The following is a 19,796-nucleotide window of genomic DNA, read 5'->3' on the forward strand; positions in this document are numbered from 1 at the left end:
ATCTTTCAGCATGACAATGATCCCAAACACACCGCCCGGGAAACAAAGGAGTGGCTTCGTAAAAAGCATTTCAAGGTCCTGGAGTGGCCTAGCCAGTCTCCAGATCTCAACCCCATAGAAAATCTTTGGAGGGAGTTGAAAGTCCGTGTTGCCCAGCAACATCCCCAAAACATCACTGCTCTAGAGGAGATATGCATGGAGGAATACCAGCAACAGTGTGTGAAAATCTTGTGAAGACTTACGGAAAACGTTTGACCTCTGTCATTGCCAACAAAGGGTATATAACAAAGTATTGAGATAAACTTTTGTTATTGACCAAATATTAATTTTCCACCATAATTTGCAAATAAATTCATTAAAAATCCTACAATGTGATTTTCTGGATTTTTTTTCTCGTTTTGTCTGTCATAGTTGAAGTGTACATATGATGAAAATTGCAGGCCTCTCTCATCTTTTTAAGTGGGAGAACTTGCACAATTGGTGGCTGACTAAATACTTTTTTGCCCCACTGTATATTAGTGTTTTATTTTCCTTTTTTAAAAATATTTATATTTTTGTCCTACTTTGACATTACACTCTGACTACTTTGTGTCAATTTTGACATTAAAATAAGTGTTTCTGACTTATCGATGTCACATGGGCCGTTTTCAAAGGGATTAGTTGTTGTAATAGGCTCTTTGGCATAATTTTCACATATCACCTAGATCAGTAGTTCCCAACCTTTTCGGCTACTGTACCACCAACTGAATTTCGCTCTTCCCGGAGCACCCTTGAAGTACCCCATCATGTGCACTTTACCAGTAGGTCTATTGTCTCATGAGTCTTCTGCAATACCCCCTATGAATAGGTCAAGTACCCCTAGGTGTCCTAGTACCCCGGTTGGGAACAACTTAACTAGACTAAAGGCCAACTGAACATACACTTTCTATTTGCCTTATTTGTGGTTCAGGTGGAGACATCTCTCAGAGGAAGGCTGAAGTCACAGTTAATCTTCATTATCCTTTGCCTTATTGATTCTGTCTATCCTACCCACCTCACACTGGTCTTTTCCTTCACCTTGCGGAATTGACTGCCACTTTCCTCCATGGCAAAGAGTGGTTGCTATAGCAATAGACTGTTCGATCTAACCACAGACCCAAGTTCTGATTGATGAAAATAGTACTTCAATGTCTCCTCTCTTAATTGCAGTTGGCTTGGATGAATGGTTCTGAACATTAATTTGCTTGGAAAAGGACAACATGAGGATGAAATGAGAAAGGAACAGCCAGAAAGGGTATCGAAGCATTTGATATGCATCCAGAACAACTCAGGACTATTGCCACTGGGCACACACTGGTTGAACTAACATTGTTTCCACGTAATTTCAATGAAATTAAGTTGAACCAACGTGGAATAGATGTTGAATCTGTGCCCAGTGGGTTGAGACCTGAGTGAGAAGGATTTCTTTACAAATACTACAATACAAAGAAATGTTCAAATGACCCACCTGTAAGTCAAAAAGGCCTAAAAAAAGCACAATGCTGTGTCACTCAAAGAGGTTACCATTAATTTGTAACAATTCTTATTATCCTGCTAATGAGTAATGAGATTGTAAAATAATGGACAAGAGAAGGATGTTTTTCCACCAAGGGCCACATCACATGTGACCCGGGTTACATCCCAAATGGCACCCTATTCCCTTTATAGTGCACTACTGGGGAATAAGGTGCCATTTTGGACTCACCCCCAGGACAGATGTAGACTGACCTCAGGAAGACCATTTACTCACATGTTGTTCTGCTAATTGAAAAGAACGACTCGGATTTCCTGGTGACACAAATTGTCTCTAAGCCTTTTTTTATTGCCTAACAAAAAGACTACATGTTTGCAGCAGCTTAACCTTTCTCTCTCCCAGTGGGCAATTTAGCACTGAAGTGAAAATTAGAGATATTAGTCAACTAGATAGGGAGAAATTGTTAATTAGATGTTTGAAGCTGGAGATGCTAGTGTCAATCTACCAATGCAGAAGAATGTATTTTGGTTACTGAGCATATTCAAGCACTTGCACTTTCATTTGGATACAGGATTATGGTGAAGGAAGGAAAAAACAACATGGAAACAGCTTAACATTTTTGACCTGTTAATAAGGGTTACAGACACTGTGGAATTCTACACTTAACTAAAAGAAAGGATGAAGTAGTTTCAAAACATGATCGGTTGATTACTGATAAATTGCCAAGATATTTTAAGGATACTTTTGTAATTTCACAGTTTGCTGTGGCTGTTAAACATCATTGTTCTGTTGGTGGTGTTGCATAGTGTGCACTCATTCTGTTAAAATAGATGTGTTCATTTTCATCCTGGTCCATGATGGATACATGTGACCAGTAGCAATGGAAAGGAGCGCTGCATATTCCGCGTTGATGCTTTTTAAAGGACTGGACTATTATATAAGGTTGTAGGATCTTAATTTGATCACCTTGTTGCAGGAGAACTTTATTGCAATGCAGTAAGTTATTTGAGTTTTAAAAAGCATTCTGATGTTGTACTTTTCACTTTGATATTTCAGTCTTGATTTTCCCTTACGAAAAATGTATGAACCCTACACAATGTCCATGAATTATTATCCACATCATATTTCACATTTTGTGTTGCTGCAGGATTATTTTCCTGCTGTATCAAACTGGCTCAATTTAAAATCCGACATCTGTAGTAGTTCCATTTGGGTTGTAGTCTGTTCCTAAATTGTATTTTCACCGAGTTGGAGCAGCTTTGGAGAACCCACATCTAAGTGGGTCTTGTATGTCTCATCTGCCAACAAACCAACTACGATACAGACCAACCTACTGTAGTAGACCTACAGTATGACAATTCCAGTCTTTCATATTTCAATTTTTGGGCCCATGGTTACATTTAAATGCAATCCAGTGTTTAGAGCAATATACATAAGGGATTATACACTGAGTGTACAAAACATTATGAACACCTGCTCTCTCCATGACATAAACTCCAGGTGAATCCAGGTGAAAGCTATGATCCTTTTTGATGCCACTTGTTAAATCCACTTCAATCAGTTATGGGGAGGAAACAGGTTAAAGAAGGATTTTTAAGTTTTGAGACATTTGAGACATGGATTGTGTATGTGTGCCCTTTAGAGGGTGAATGGGTAAGACAAAATATTGAAGTGCCTTTGACCAGGATATGGTATAGTTTCCTGTGTGTATCAAGAATGGTCCACCACCCAAAGGACATCCAGCCAATTTGACACATCCATGGGAATCATTGCAGTCAACATGGGCCAGTATCCCTGTGGACTGCTTTCGACACCGTGTAGAGTCCATGCTCCGACAAATTGAGGCTGTCCTCTTTAATCTTTTATCGAGATTGATTTCACCTGTTTTTTTAGTGCCAACAGTGGCGACAAGAATGTAGTATGACTTACCTCATGCTAAAAGACTTTTATAAGGCAGACTTGAGTTTGAATGACCAAGGAACTGTATGTGTCTGTAGGATGTCATGGTATAAGGGAAATGTTCCCAACCATTCTATTGATTCCATAGGCAGAATCCAACCTAGAATGCTTGAGATCCTTGCACTCAATTCTTACATTTATTTTATTTGACCTTCTTCCCATGTGTTTTTATGTACCACCACCAGTATACCAAAGAGTCTCCCCATTTGAAAATATTACGGTTTGAGTATTTTGAGTCCTTCTAAGACTCTTAACATAGTTTGAGGATCAGGATTAGCATTTCAATGTTAATTCTAATCCAAACATTTTAACAATTCATTCCGGAGTTCTGACTCTTAATTGCCTCAAATTACGTCCCTGCCACTTGAATAAAAAACATAAACACCATGTAATTGAGAAATACTGAGATATTACAGTGTGTTATATATTGTGTGTTTCAGTAATACAATGCCTTGCTGCTATTGGATAGTTTTTTAAATTAATAGAAGTATGTAGGCCCGCTGGTACTACTCTATGGCCTTAACATGCAGCCAAATGTATTCACCTTGTAGCCATTTCCTGATTTGCACTGCTAAGCCACATTTTGCACTACTCATGAACACATTTCTGTATAATGAGTGCAGTTCCTGTGAGGGTCTTGCTCTGTAATGTGAGAAGTGGGTGAATTTTTACTCACTTTCATGCCAATTTTCTGCAATCAATGCAAACCACGACCAAGCAAATGTCAGCAATGGGACAAGGGGCAAAAAGTACACTGTTCAACAAATCCACTACATATGAGAAAATGATGTGGGGCTTATTATTTTACACACATGAACTTGGGGGCAAGAAGACTTCTGAAATGTCAACCACATAGAGATGATCATAGTAATCCCATTCACTTGTTCTACTGTCACACTGCAATTAGCAGATATCATTAGTGGAAGGGCAGTTTCTGACCCATAGAGTTCAGCTGGCCCTAGACTACAGATGCTTGCCATGTGAAGACTGGTGGTGATAGGCACAGTAGTCCAGTAGCAGGGAAAAAAACTTTCTCTCTGACGAGAGAATAGGAGATAGAAATAAACTCTCCTACATGTTAATCCCCATTGAGGAACATTCTGTCCACGTCCCAAATGCCACCCTATCCCCTATATAATTCACTACTTTTGACCAGGACTCTGGTCAATAGCTGTACCCTATTCCTTATATAATGCAGTACTTTTGACCAGGGCTCTGTGGTCAAAAGTAGTGTACTATATAGGGAATATGGTACCATTTTGGGACGCATCCTCTTACTGTCTCTCTCACTTCACACCCTCCTTAGCTTAACGTATTGTGAATTGCATACCATCTTGGTGCAACTAACCTGCATAGACATTTCTATCCAGACCATTATGTCTACAGTTCATGTGTTTCAAATTGTATGGTCATCAACCTTGGTCCTGCAGAGCTAAAGTGTATGCAAACATTTATTCCAGACCAGCACTAAAACAAATGTTTTCTTTGACTTGCCTGAATGCCACTTCTTATGATTACAAGAAAATACAGACACGTGAAATATTGAAATATACATTTCTCAAAAAGAAAGTAAGTAAACGTTTCAGGAATTACTGCTAATAAGTGGCTGATTGACACTGTCAAACCTGCTATTTGAATAGCCTGGAGAAAAAAACGGTTTGTCAAGTGGAGCCAATCACGTTCTTTATTTGATATACATTGATGAGCTATCATTAATATAGAGCACTAGTATAGAACAGAATGGAGGAAACCCATTCATATGCGTCTGGACTGGTTTTCTCAAGCAGCAGCAGTAACACAGCTCCAATGTGCTCTGAGGGCAGCGACATCAAACTGTCATTACGGCACCTGCTTTGGTAGCGGTCGTTTGATAGCCTCCTAGAGTAGAGAGAGAAAAACGAGGACACTGATACAGGGTAGAGTGTGAGAGACTGCGAGATAAGTGAGAGGATATAGCCAGCCTACACAACAGGGACCTCAAAACAATTAATCCAATGGACGTGATGCTTTTACTGATAAGAATTGCGCTCGTGGGCTTCATCTGCCTGTTTCTAGCATCCGCTGGGTTGGCCTGTGGTCCAGGCAAGGGATATGGAAAACAAAGACATCCGAAAAAACTAAAGCCTTTGGCTTACAAGCAGTTCATTCCCAACGTGGCGGAGAAAACCCTTGGGGCCAGTGGCAAATACGAAGGGAAGATCACAAGGAACTCTGAAAGATTTAAAGACCTGACACCAAACTACAATCCTGACATTATTTTCAAAGATGAGGAAAACACTAATGCTGACAGACTTATGACACAGGTAGGCTATAGTGAGAAAGCGCATGAAGATGTATATTGTGGGTCCTGAATGATCATTTGGCACGAGAACAATGAATGACGCTCAATTTGAAGTGACAGTTGTTCAATATTTCTGATTTGCCTTTATGGTTACTATGCATACCTATGTATAATATAGATTTTAAACAATTTCAAACAAACTGTGCACCATATCGGACTCTTTTTGTCTATGGACAGTTCTACCCTGTGTCTCCAGTTGGGCTTATCAGAGCATGAAAATTAAGACAAGTCGTTATGGATGCCATGCGCACGACTGCTACCACTTATGAAAGGGGCTGGTTCTAGACAGTTAATGTTAGGCTATGATAAACTTGTATTATGGACTACCCACCCCCCCTCCCATCCCTCTCTATCTCTCTCTTTCACACACACGAGCGCAGAGTGAGAGAGAGAGAGAGAGAGAGAGAGAGAGAGAGAGAGAGAGAGAGCGAGAGCGAGAGAGGGAGAGAGAGAGATCGACTAGGGATAATTAATTAATTTAGATTAGCAGCGTCACTCGATAATCCATAACCATCTATAACATTAATAAAATGTTTATTCGTTTCTTTTCATATCGAAAAATGTACATAAATAAAAACATATTGGAACAGATGCGTCTATATACAATCAATAAAGCCATGTCTTTAGCTGCATGCTATATACGTGTGTGTGTGTGTGTCTGTGTGTGTGTGTGTGTGTGTGTGTGTGTGTGTGTGTGTGTGTGTGTGTGTGTGTGTGTGTGTGTGTGTGTGTGTGTGTGTGTGTGTGTGTGTGTGTGTGGGTGGGTGTGTGTGTGTGTAACCCTCCAATTTAACCCCTTGTGTTTCCTGACATCTCAATTATCTATTTATGCTTTTCAGAGATGTAAGGACAAACTGAACTCTTTGGCTATTTCAGTCATGAATCAATGGCCGGGTGTGAAGCTGCGCGTGACAGAAGGCTGGGACGAGGATGGACACCATTTCGAAGAATCTTTACACTATGAAGGAAGGGCTGTGGATATCACCACCTCTGACAGAGATAAGAGCAAATATGGGATGTTATCCCGGCTCGCGGTGGAGGCGGGATTCGACTGGGTCAATTATGAATCCAAAGCCCATATTCATTGTTCTGTGAAAGCAGGTAAACACAACGAACGAACAATTAATAGTAATAACAATAATAATAATATATTTTTATGTAAATTTCAAATGTAAAAAAAAGAGTATAAATTACTTCCTCAACCGTTCATGCACTGTTTATTACGCACGTTGCTATGTCAAGAAAACCATTTATTTGTTAGGGTTTGTTCGATAGGCCTAGTGCAGTCCCTTGTTATTACACAGTTATAAGACAATACTTGTAACCCATGTTGCAATGTCAACTGTCCTATCCCATTTGTTAGATCAGTAAGCCCTATATTTGTCCATGTCATTCAGTTTATATTTAGAATTATATGGCAATAGTGACTTGGTCCAAAGTATTTATTTATTTACTCTTTATTGTCTGCTCTTCTCCAGAAAATTCAGTTGCTGCAAAGTCGGGTGGCTGCTTCCCTGGATCTGCCTCAGTTCTCCTCGAGGATGGTCGAAGCAAGCTGGTAAAAGAACTGGAGGTGGGCGACAAGGTGTTAGCAGCAGACATAGAAGGAAATATTGTGTCCAGCGATTTCCTCATGTTCTTGGACAAAGATCCAGTGTCAAAACGCGAATTTTATGTTTTTGAAACAGAGAAGCCCAACCGAAAGTTAAGACTGACCCCGGCTCACCTGGTCTTCATCACCAGTAACGTTACGAATGCCGATATGACTGCAGTGTTCGCCAGTAATGTAAAACCTGGGCAACAGGTGTTTGTTGTGGATGAGGCAGTAGACCACCTGAAGGCAGTCACTGTGGAAAGGATTTACGTGGAAGAATACGAGGGATCTTATGCCCCAGTAACCTCACAAGGGACCATCATAGTTGACCATGTTTTGGCGAGCTGTTACGCGGTAATCGAGGACCACAAATGGGCGCACTGGGCCTTTGCGCCAGTCCGGTTGGGGCACGCGTTGATGTCCTTCACAGATCTAGTCAAAAAGAGCGAGGACATACGTCAGAGAGATGGAATACACTGGTACTCAGACATTCTATACCACATAGGGACATTGCTGCTGGACATAAACTCCTTTCATCCTCTAGGAATGCCCCAAAGCTGAGACTTGAGTCGTTTTTATTTGTCCATTTCAAAGACACAAATGAATGCTCTTAAAGATGGAAATACTTTTGGGCACTGGAGCCATACATGTATATTCTTATTTATTCTCTTGTTTTCCTCCTGTCAAGAACCAGTCAAATTTAGTCGTCTAGGATAATGTGAACAATCTGTGAATAATTTATTTCTAAACATTTGAGAAAATGATCGTTATGTGTAAATGTGAATTGACTGTTATATTTTCTTGGATGAACATAGTGTTGCCTCAATAAATTATGTTTTTATACACTGAAACATGTAGCCTGCATGTCAACCTGAACAAATAGCCAACATTCTCACATTTCGTTTTCTAAAATGGACATAGTTCAGCAACAGAGAAATTAGTAATCATATGAAAGAAGTGCCTTTATGGTTGTAAACCCATAAATGCCATAGCCGACTAAAAACGATTAGACTTATTCAGAAAGTGCAACAAACTTTGTAAGTCTTTAATATAATAGCCTACATTAGGCTTATTTTGCCAAATACGTTTCAGATTATGAATTGTTTAGAATTCAATATCACTATATGCATCTTAACTTCTGTCCACTCAGAATTGGGCACTGTCAGAAATATATCTGTTCCTGATTCTTTTCAATCAAACCGTGGAGCAACTGGAGCCTCTGGTGGCCATGAACCACCTATATCATCTGATCTGATCAAAGCTACCACTTTGACCCTGCAAGAAAGCACCTGTTCTATATAAGAGTAGTAGGCCTTCCGATATTAGTTCTATTTTACATTTAGTCAATCATATTCTCACTTCATTTCTTGGTCTTTCATAATGGCTCTGAAATACTGAATGAATAAAGCCGAGAGAATGAATCAGAGAGCCCTTAGCCCAACTTTAAGACTATTTCCTTCAATTAAGACGTTGACTATTTTCTTCAACCCCTGGCCCCACGTGCAGGCCTAGGTTACATTCCCTAAGCAACCATGGTAATTTAGGCTACTCACAATAACACTGCTCCACTTTGACACACTTGGCAGTTGGTCAAACAGATGTCATGTCAAGAACTGAATCACACAACTTAATCAATAACTGCTTAGTCTATTCTCATCAACCCCCACCTCCAACATGCTTCACAAAAACAGGGGCAAACACAATTCCTTAACCGACAGAAATCACTAAAAACTGAATATGAGTGATTATCCATGTTTATTGTCTCAACACAGACTTGTCAAATATGCTACACATAACTCTATACTGTATCATTATTCAAGATCATCTTGACATACAGTGCATTCGGAAAGTATTCAGACCCCTTGACTTTTTTCACATTTTGTTACGTTACAGCCTTATTCTGAAATGGATTAAATTGTTTTCTTCCCCCCTCATCAATCTACACAAAACAGCCCATAATGACAAAGCAAAAACTGTTTTTTTTGTTTTTTTTTGTGCAAATTTATTAAAAATAAAAAACTGAAATAATACATTTACATAAGTTTTCAGACTCTTTACTCAGTACTTTGTTGAAGCATCTTTGGCAGCTATTACAGCCTCAAGGCTTCTTGGGTATGATGCTGCAAGCTTGGCACACCTGTATTTGGGGAGTTTCTCCCAGATCCTTTCAAGCTCTGTCAGATTGGATGGGGAGCATTGCTGCAGAGATATTTTCAGGTCTCTCCAGAGATGTTCGATTGGGTTCAAGTCCAGGCTCTGGCTGAGCCACTCAAGGACATTCAGAGACTTGACCCAAAGCCACTCCTGCATTGTCTTAGCTGTGGGTCTAGGGTCGTTGTCCTGATGGAAAGTGAACCTTCGGCCCAGTCTGAGGTCCTGAACGCTCTGGAGCAGGTTTTCATCAAGGATCTCTCTGTACTTTGCTCCGTTCATCTTTCCCTCAATCCTGAATAGTCTCCCAGTCCCTGCCTCTGAAAAACATCCCTACAGCATGATGCTGCCACCAACATGCTTCACCGGTGGGATGGTGCCAGGTTTCCTCCAGACACTTGGCATTCAGGCGAAAGTGTTCAATCTTGGTTTCATCAGACCAGAGAATCTTGTTTCTCTCGGTCTGAGAGTGCCTTTTGGCAAACTCCAAGTGGGCTGTCATGTGCCTTTTACTGAGGAGTGACTTGCATATGGCCACTGTACAATTAAGGCCTGATTAGTGGATTGCTGCAGAGATGGTTGTCCTTCTGGAAGGTCCTCCCATCTTCACAGAGGACCTCTGGAGCTCTGTCAGAGTGACCATCAGACCGGGTTCTTGGTCACCTCCCTGACCAAAGCCCTTCCACCCCAATTGCTCAGTTTGGCAAGGCGGCCAGCTGTAGGAAGAGTCTTGGTGGTTCTAAACTTCTTCCATTTAAGAATGATTGTTACGGCAAATGAGTGAGGAGGTGTGGAGTCAGGCGCAGAGAGCAAAAGATGTGGGAAAAAACACGCTTTAATGTCCAGGAAAAATAACATGAACAAAAGTAGGGAAACAAATGATCAGAAAAAATAACGGACAGCGCGAAACCCAAAATACAAACAAAATACACTCAAGCATAGAACAGACGAACAAGCCTGCACGAAACAGAAGCGGGCTGAACAAACTATATATAACCCCACCCTAACAACCAAACAAGAAACAGGTGATACCAATCAGACAAAACCAAAGGAACACAGAACAACGGATCGGTGATAGCTAGTAGACCGGCGACGACGACCACCGAGCGCCACCCGAACAAGAAGGGGAGTCACCTTCGGTAATATTCGTGACAATAATGGAGGCCACTGTATTCTTGGGGACCTTCAATGCTGCAGAACTGTTTTGGTACCCTTCCCTAGATCTGTGCCTCAACACAATTCTGTTTCTGAGCTCTCCTTCAACCTCATGGCTTGGTTTTTGCTCTGACATGCACTGTCAACTGTATATAGACAGGTGTGTGACTTTCCAAATCATGTCCAATCAATTGAATTGACCACAAGTGGACTCCAATCAAGTTGTAGAAACATCTCAAGGATGATCAATTGAAACAGGATGCACTTGAGCTCAATTTCGAGTCTCATAGCAAAGGGTCTGAATACTTATGTAAATAAGGTATTTCTGATTTATAAAAAACTGTTTTCACTTTGTCATTATGGGGTTTTGTGTGTAAATTGATGATGGGAAAAACTATTTTAATCCATTTTAGAACAAGGCTGTAATGTAACAAAATCTTGGAAAAAGTCAAGGGGTCTGAATACTTCACGAATGCACTGTATGTTACTGTGACTATGACAGAGCTAAATAAACAACTATTAAAGTCACTACAGTCACTATATTTGTCATTTTATAGAGCAAAGCATAGATTTTTGAGCAGCGTAATGGCCTTTTCAGAGTAGAAAGTTGTTATTCCGGGAACTGAGAAAACAACCGTCACCTTAATCCTCTCTTGGGTCCAGAGTTTGACAGATTAGAAAGAATCTGAATGCCCTAAAATGCCTTCAGTGGATGACTGGGCAAAGGTAGTATGCCTATCAAATATCATATTTGCAGAAATGTGTCATTTTTCATAAAACTTTTTCTCTGTTCAGAATGTGAACCAGCAGGGTTGGAGTTTACCTTTATTTTGTGTTTCATTCAGTACCATGCAGCCTTGCCCACAAGGTGGTGCTATGCACTAAACATAAACTTGTCCAGGGAGAAATGTTGGCGTCTGTGTAATTGACACCTACATGGCATGGAAGTGTTGGGCCACCTTACACGAGGACATTGGTCACTGAAAAATAAATGCACTGAATGTAGGCCTATTATCTTATCAAAAGCAAGCACCATAAAAACACCCCCAGTAGCTGCATTTCTCACCACCTGTCCACCTGCTCTATTCAGGAGCCATTCTATCTTGAGATGTTTATGGCCTACCAGTCTCGTGATTTGAAGTTCCTTGTGGCATGACGGAAGGCCCCTTTGGCTCCTGAATTCCCTATGAAACTCCACTGGCACAGGACGAGAGCAATTCATGACGCTTTCCAGACGTAAAATCTTTACTGAAGATATTAAAAGCAAGTAACATGAAGCAACTTTGCATATAACAAGAACCATATGCTCTCTCCTCTCACCTGTGCTAACATTTCCTGGAGACCTCCCTCTGGACACAAACTAGTTGAATCTACGTTGTTTCAATGTAATTTGTCAACGTATTGTTCTACACGTAAAATACATCGGATTTGCAAAAAGTCAGTTGTTTGAGTGTGAAATTTCAAAAACAGGATTATGTCATCATGGTAACCAATTTTCAACATAGACAAACCTTGTATAAATAGGTTGAATTTGTGCCTTTGAAATAGCGTCAGACCTTCAAAGTTATATCCACTATCAGAACAAAACTATAGGCTGACCAGCACCTCCTACTGGAGAACTGATTTCTCTACAGCTATCTCTTCAGTGTCCCATGCAGGGTATTAACTAAGCCCTGCCTTGCTTAGCTTTGATAGTTGTCACTCACTAGTACCAATGTGCTATCGTGAGAATTATGATAGAGAGATGTCCACCTCAAAACTAAATAGATTCACTGATGCTGTCAAAGTCATTCTAAAGGGTCGGTTTAACAGAGGATATTAACTGTTACCACCACACTTGATCAATCATACTGTACAGTATATCGTCCATGATGCTATTTAGGTCTATACAGCAGTTACGCAGTCATCAAGAGATATTTTTTGATTTCAACCCAGAATTCAACTAAAAATAGAGAATACATACAGGCATCGGGTTTCAAACTCTGGTTGATTTCAAAATGTAATCGACAAGTTAATAATTTATTTGTTGGATTCATGTCTTCATCTCAACAACAAAAAATCTATGTTAAGAATAAGACTAAATCTAATCAAACTTTAAATAAAGTTAGTTAATTTAGTCCTATTCTTTAATAACTTGGATTTTTGGTTGAGATGGAGATGTAAATTCAACATATAAATGATTCATTTGAAGATTACATTTGAAATCAACCAAAGATTGAAACTCTAGGTCAATTGTATTGTCTATTTTTAGTTGAACCCTAGATTGTTGAATAAAAACAAAAGCTGTTGATGACTTTGCAAATGCTATATAGGCGTAAATAGTATTATTGATGATATATGACTTACACAGTGTACAAAACATTAGGAGCACCTTCTGAATATTGAGTTGCACCCCCTTTTGCCCTCAGAACAGCCTCAATTCGTCAGGGCATGAACTCTACAAGGTGTCAAAAGCATTCCACAGGGATGCTGGCCCATGTTGACTCCAATGCTTTCCACAGTTGTGTTAAGTTGGCTGGATATCCTTTGGGTGGTGGACCATTCTTGATACACATGGGAAACTATTGAGTGTGAAAAATCCAGCAGCGTTGCAGTTCTTGACACACTGAAACCGGTGCGCTTGGCACCTACTACCATGCCCCATTCACAGGCACTTAAACATTTAGTCTCTGAATATTCACCCTCTGAACGGCACACAGACACAATTAATGTCTCTTTAATCTCAAGCATTAAAAATCCTTCTTTAACCTGTCTCCACCCCATCATATACACTGATTGAAGTGGATTAAACAGGTGACATCAATAAGGGATCATATCTTTAACCTGGATTCACCTGGTCAGTCTTTGTCATGGAAAGTGTTCCTAATGTTTTGTGCACTCAGTGTATAACGTATGGTTACGTTCCATTTGCTCTGTTAAACCGACCCTTTGGAATGACTTCAATAGCAACAGTGAATATGTTTAGTTCTCAAAACATCTCTCAATAATCGTTCTCACAATAGCACATTGGTAGTAGTCAGTGACAAATATCCAAGCTGGGCTTGGTTAAAACTGTGGATGGGAGACCAAATCAATAGCTGTAGAGAAATCAATAAAAATTTTATATTTTTTTAATGGATTAAAGGTTGAACACCTGACATTGTTTCAGAGCTGCAAATTCAACATATTTCATACAACGCTTGTCTTTGTTGAAATATTGGTAAATAGGACCTTTTTAAATCAAATCAAGTTTTATTTGTCACCTTATCGTGAAATGCTTTCTTACAAGCCCTTTCCCAACAATGCAGGGTTAAAAAGTAAGACAAAGGATAAATACAAATAAATAAAAGGAAATAGTAATACAGTGCAAATAGTCAGGGTAGCCATTTGGTTAACTGTTCAGCAGTCTTTTGGCCTGGGGGTAGACGCTGTTCAGGAGCCACACCATTGTGGGTGAACAGGGATTACAGGAGGAGACTTAGCACGCACCCCTGACGGCTCCCCGTGTTGAGGATCAGCGTGGCGGATGTGTTGTTACCTACCCTTTCCACCTTGGGGTGACCTGTCAGGAAGTCCAGGGACCAGTTGCGAGGAAGGTGTTTAGAGTCCCAGGGTCCATAGCTTAGTGATGAGCTTTGAGGGCATTATGGTGTTGAACTCTGAGCTGTAGTCAATGAAAAGCATTTTATTTTTATTTTTTTTTGTATTTTTTTTTACCTTTATTTAACTAGGCAAGTCAGTTAAGAACCAATTCTTATTTTCAATGACGGCCTAGGAACAGTGGGTTAACTGCCTGTTCAGGGGCAGAACGACAGATTTGTACCTTGTCAGCTCGAGGGTTTGAACTTGCAACCATTCGGGTTGCTAGTACACTGCTCTAACCACTAGGATACTCTGCCGCCCCGACACATTCTCACATAGGTGTTCCTTTTGTCCAGGTGTGAAAAAGCAGTGCAGAGTGCAATAGAGATTGCATCATCTGTGGATCTGTTGGGGCGGTACATAAATTGGCGTAGGTCTAGGGTTTCTGGGATAATTGTGTTGATGTGAGCCATGACCAGTCTTTCAAAGCACTTCATGGCAACAGACGTGAGTGCTCTGGGTCGGAAGTCATTTAGGCCGGTTACCTTCATGTTCTTGGGCACTGGGACTATGGTTGTCTGCTTGAAACATGTTGCTATTACAGACTCAAACAGGGAGAGGTTGAAAATGTCAGTGAAGACAGTTGCCAGTTGGTCAGCGCATGCACGGAGTACATGTTCTGGTAATCCGTCTGGCCCTGCGGCCTTGTGAATGTTGACATGTTTAAAGGTCTTACTCACATCGGCTATGGAGAGCGTGATCACACAGTTGTCCGGAACAGCTGGTGCTTTCATGCATGTTTCAGTGTTACTCGCCTCGAAGCGAGCATAGAAGTAATTTAGCTCTTCTGGTAGGTTCGTGTCACTGGGCAGCTCACGGCTGGACTTCCCTTTGTAGACTGTAATAGTTTACAAGCCCTGTCACATCCGATGAGAGTCGGAGCCGGTGTAGTACGATTCGATCTTAGTCCTGTATTGACGCTTTCCCTGTTTGATGGTTTGTCGGAGGGCCTAGCGGGTTTTCTTATAACCTTCCGGGTTAGTGTCCCGCTCCTTGAAAGCAGCAGCTCTACCCTTCTACCCAAAATACCATAGATCCTATGTGAAAGCAGTAACACTATACTGTACTAAATACCAGTGTGACTGTTAATCTGATCCAAGATGGCGTTGCAGTAAGACGTGTGTGTTTGTCTTTGTCTTATCCCGTGTAAATAACCGGTCTTTCTCGTATTATCTTAATCTCACTTTCTATCTACGAACTAAATATACTTTCCTGCAATCCACCTCACCCAATGTGGAATGGATCTTCTATTTTATTTCCTTATAACTGGAACTTCCATCAGGAGCTAACCAGCTAACTAGCTTCCAGTCTTTGTTTGCAACGGCTAGCGATCTTCACCTTTCTCTCAGTCACCATCCAGCCTTAGCTTGGACAACACCTGCCAGTCTGCACAGCGCGATATCAACCCATAGCATGTCGGACTGCTTCTCTCTACCACGTCACCGGATTCTTGCCGCTCTCGATCATTACACCGGATCATCGCAGCTTGCTAGCTGCAAATGAGTGGCTACTGTTAGCTAACGCCTCTGTCCCGAAACAAGCACCAGCTAGCCTTGAGCTAACCTCGGGTTAGACCCATATAACAGCTAATTCTAGGGATACAATTCCTCCTTTGCCAATTGAACTGGACCCTTTATTGTTGACACAGAGCCCCGCTGATCCGTCACGACTAGACTGCCGACATGACCACCCGATGTGGTCTCAAAAGTTTATTCTGTTTTATTCTGTTTTTTTTTTGGAACGCTGTGTCCCCTGCTCACCTAGTGTAGTAGTGACTTCTGAACGGCACCCTGACTCACCTATAGCTGCTCTTTTGACCTTATGATCACTTGGCTACACAGCTGATGTCTCCTGGACTGTTTCAATAACACAGTACCTAATTTTGTTTACGTATCAGCCCAAGCCTCGAACAGCCCTATCTAACTGACCCGCTCTGCCCATTCATCGCCATTTACCCGTTATTGTCTTAGCTCTCCTGATCAACACCTGTGATTGCATTATGCCTCTCTCTAATGTCAATATGCCTTGTCTACCTACTGTCTTGTCTAGTTCTTATTGTTTTATTTCACTGTAGAGCCCTCAGTCCCGTTCAAAATGTCTTAGCTCTTCTGTCCCACCCCACCCCACGAGACCTCACCTGACTTAACTGGTGCCTCCAGAGACGAAACCTCTCTCATCATCACTCAACGCCTAGGATTAGGCGTTGTCTTAGCCTCCAGTATTTATGCTGCAGTAGTTTATGTGTCGGGGAGGGGCTTGGGTCAGTCTGTTATATCTGGAGTATTTCTCCTGTCTTATCTGGTGTCCAGTGTGAGTTTAAGTATGCTCTCTCTAATTCTCTCTCTTTCTTTCTTTCTTTCTTTCTTTCTTTCTTTCTTTCTTTCTTTCTTTCTTTCTTTCTTTCTTTTTCTTTCTTTCTTTCTTTCTCTCTCTCGGAGGACCTGATCCCTAGGACCATGCCTCAGGACTACCTGGCCTGATGACTCTTTGCTGTCCCCAGTCTACCTGGCCGTGCTGCTGTTTCAGTTTCAACTGTTTTGCCTGCGGCTATGGTACCCTGACCTGTTCACCGGTTGTGCTACCTGTCCCCAGACCTGCTGTTTTCAACTCTCTAGAGACAGCAGGAGAGATACTCTGAATGATCGGCTATGAAAAGCCAACTGACATTTACTCTTGAGCTGCTGACCTGTTGCACCCTCGACAACCACTGTGATTATTATTATTTGACCCTGCTGGTCATTTATGAACATTTAAACATCTTGGCCATGTTCTGTTATAATCTCCACCCGGCACAGCCAGAAGAGGACTGGCCACTCCTCATGGCCTGGTTCCTCTGTAGGTTTCTTCCTAGGTTCTGGCCTTTCTAGGGAGTTTTTCCTTGCCACCGTCCTTCTACACCTGCATTGCTTGCTGTGTGGGGTTTTAGGCTGGGTTTCTGTATAGCACTTTGAGATATCAGCTGATGTAAGAAGGTTTTTATAAATACATTTGACTTGAAATTAGATTTGATTACCTCCACTGTACTCACATCCTACCGTACCATTGTCTGTACATTATGCCCTGAATCTATTCTACCACGCCCAGAAATATGCAACTTTTTTTCTCTGTCCCCAACGCACTAGACGACCAGTTCTTATAGCCTTTAGCCATACCCTTATCCTACTCCTCCTCTGTTCCTCTGGTGATGCAGAGGTTAACCCAGGCCCTGTAGACCCCAGTTCCACTCCTATTCCCCAGGCGCTATCATTTGTTGACTTCTGTAACCATAAAAGCCTTGGTTTCATGCATGTTAACATCAGAGGCCTTCTCTCTAAGTTAGTTTTATTCACTGCTTTAGCACACTCCGCCAACCCTGATGTTCCAGCCGTGTCTGAATCCTGGCTTAGGAAGGCCACCAAGAATTCTGAAATTTCCATCCCCAACTAGCCAAAGGGGGTGGAGTTGCAATCTACTGCAGAGATAGTCTGCAGAGTTCTGTCATGCTATCCAGGTCTGTGTCCAAACAGTTCGAGCTTCTACTTCTAAAAATCCACCTTTCCAGAAATAAGTCTCTTACTGTTGCCACTTGCTATCGACCCCCTCTGCCCCCAGTTGTGCCCTGGACTCCATATGCAAATTGATTGCCCCGCATTTATCTTCAGAGTTTGTACTGTTAGGTGACCTCTACTGGGATATGCTTAACACCCTGGCTATCCTACAATCTAAGCTAGATGCCCTCAATCTCACACAAATTATCAAGGAACCTACCAGGTACAACCCTAAATCAGTAAACACGGGCAACCTCATCGATACCATCCTGACCAACCTGCCCTCTGAATACACTTCTGCTGTCTTCAACCAGGATCACAGCGATCACTGGCTCATTGCCTGCGTCCGTCAAATGACCACCCCTCAACACTGTCATACGCTCCCTAAAACACTTCAGGGAGCAGGCCTTTTTAATCGACCTGGCCCGGGTATCCTGGAAGGATATGGACCTCATTTTATCAGGAGAGGATGTCTGGTTATTCTTTAAAACTGCTTTCCTCACCATCTTAAATAACAATTCCCCAAATAAAAAAATGTAGAACTAAGAACAGATATAGCCCTTGGTTCACTCCAGACATGACTGCCCTTGACCAGCACAAAAACATCCTGTGGTGTACTGCATTAGCATCGAATAGCCCCTGTGATATGCAACCTTTCAGGGAAGTTAGGAACCAATATACACAGGCAGTTAGGAAAGCAACGGCTAGCTTTTTCAAACAGAAATTTGCTTCCTGTAGCACAAACTCCAAAATGTTCTGGGACACTGGAGTCCATGGAGAATAAGAGCACCTCTTTCCAGCTGCCCACTGCACTGAGGCTAGGAAACCTTCAGACGAGCTTCAATGCCATACAACACTCCTTCCATGGCCTCCAACTGCTCTTAAATGCAAATAAAACTAAATGCATGCTCTTCAACCGATCGCTGCCCGCACCAGCCTGCCTGTCTAGCATCACTACCCTGGACGGTTCTGACTTAGAATATGTGGACAACTACAAATACTTTGGTGTCTAGTTAGACTGTGAACTCTCCTTCCAAACTCACATTAAGCATCTCCAATCCAAAACTAAATCTAGAATCGGCTTCCTATTTCGCAACAAAGCATCCTTCACTCATGCTGCCAAACATACCCCCAAACATACCCATCGCCAATCCTTGATTTCGGCGATGTCATTTACAAAATAGCCTCCAACACTCTACTCAGCAAATTGGATGTAGTCTATCACAGTGCCATCCGTCACCAAACCCCCATATACTTCCCACCACTGCGACCCATATGCTCTCCTTGGCTGGCCCTCGCTTCATATTCGTTACCAAACCCACTGGCTCCAGGTCATCTATAAGTCATTGTTAGGTAAAGCCCCGCTTTATCTCAGCTCACTGGTCGCCATAGCAACACCCACCCGTAGCACGTGCTCCAGCAGGTATATTTCACTGTTCATCCCCAAAGCCAACTCCTCCATTGGCTGCCTATCATTTCAGTTCTCTGCTGCCAATGACTGGAACAAATTACAAAAATCACTGAAGCTGGAGTCTTAAATCTCCCTCACTAACTTTAAGGATCAGCTGTCAAAGCAGCTTACCAATCATTGCACCTGTACACAGCCCATCTGTAAATAGCCCACCCAACTATCTCATCTCCATATTGTTATTTATTTTTTTGCTCCTTTGCACCCCAGTATCTCTACTTGCACATTTATCTTCTGCACATCTATCACTCCAGTGTTTAGTTGTAAAAAAGTAATTATTTCGCCACAATGGCCTATTTATTGCCTTACCTCCCTAATCTTACTACATTTGCACACACTGTATATACATGTTTTTATTGCGTTATTGACTGTACATTTGTTCATCCCATGTGTAACTCTGTGTTGTTTGTGTCACACTGCTTTGCTTTATCTTGGCCAGGTCGCAGTTGTTAATGAGAACTTGTTCTCAACTGGCCTTCCTGGTTCAA

The 19,796-nt window shown here is 41.6% G+C and overlaps 1 protein-coding gene across 1 annotated transcript; it reads left to right on the plus strand.

Moving 5' to 3' along the window:
* The first annotated feature begins 5,445 nt into the window (after nucleotides 1–5,445).
* shhb (sonic hedgehog signaling molecule b) lies at nucleotides 5,446–8,075 on the plus strand. Its single transcript, XM_064927908.1, has 3 exons — nucleotides 5,446–5,754; nucleotides 6,632–6,893; nucleotides 7,271–8,075. The coding sequence occupies exons 1-3, from the start codon at nucleotides 5,446–5,448 to the stop codon at nucleotides 7,945–7,947; spliced, it is 1,248 nt and encodes a 415-aa protein (XP_064783980.1). The 3' UTR covers nucleotides 7,948–8,075.
* The last annotated feature ends 11,721 nt before the right edge of the window (nucleotides 8,076–19,796 follow it).

The sequence above is a fragment of the Oncorhynchus masou genome, chromosome 3 (genome assembly GCF_036934945.1).
Source record: "Oncorhynchus masou masou isolate Uvic2021 chromosome 3, UVic_Omas_1.1, whole genome shotgun sequence".
NCBI classification, from domain to species: domain Eukaryota; kingdom Metazoa; phylum Chordata; class Actinopteri; order Salmoniformes; family Salmonidae; genus Oncorhynchus; species Oncorhynchus masou.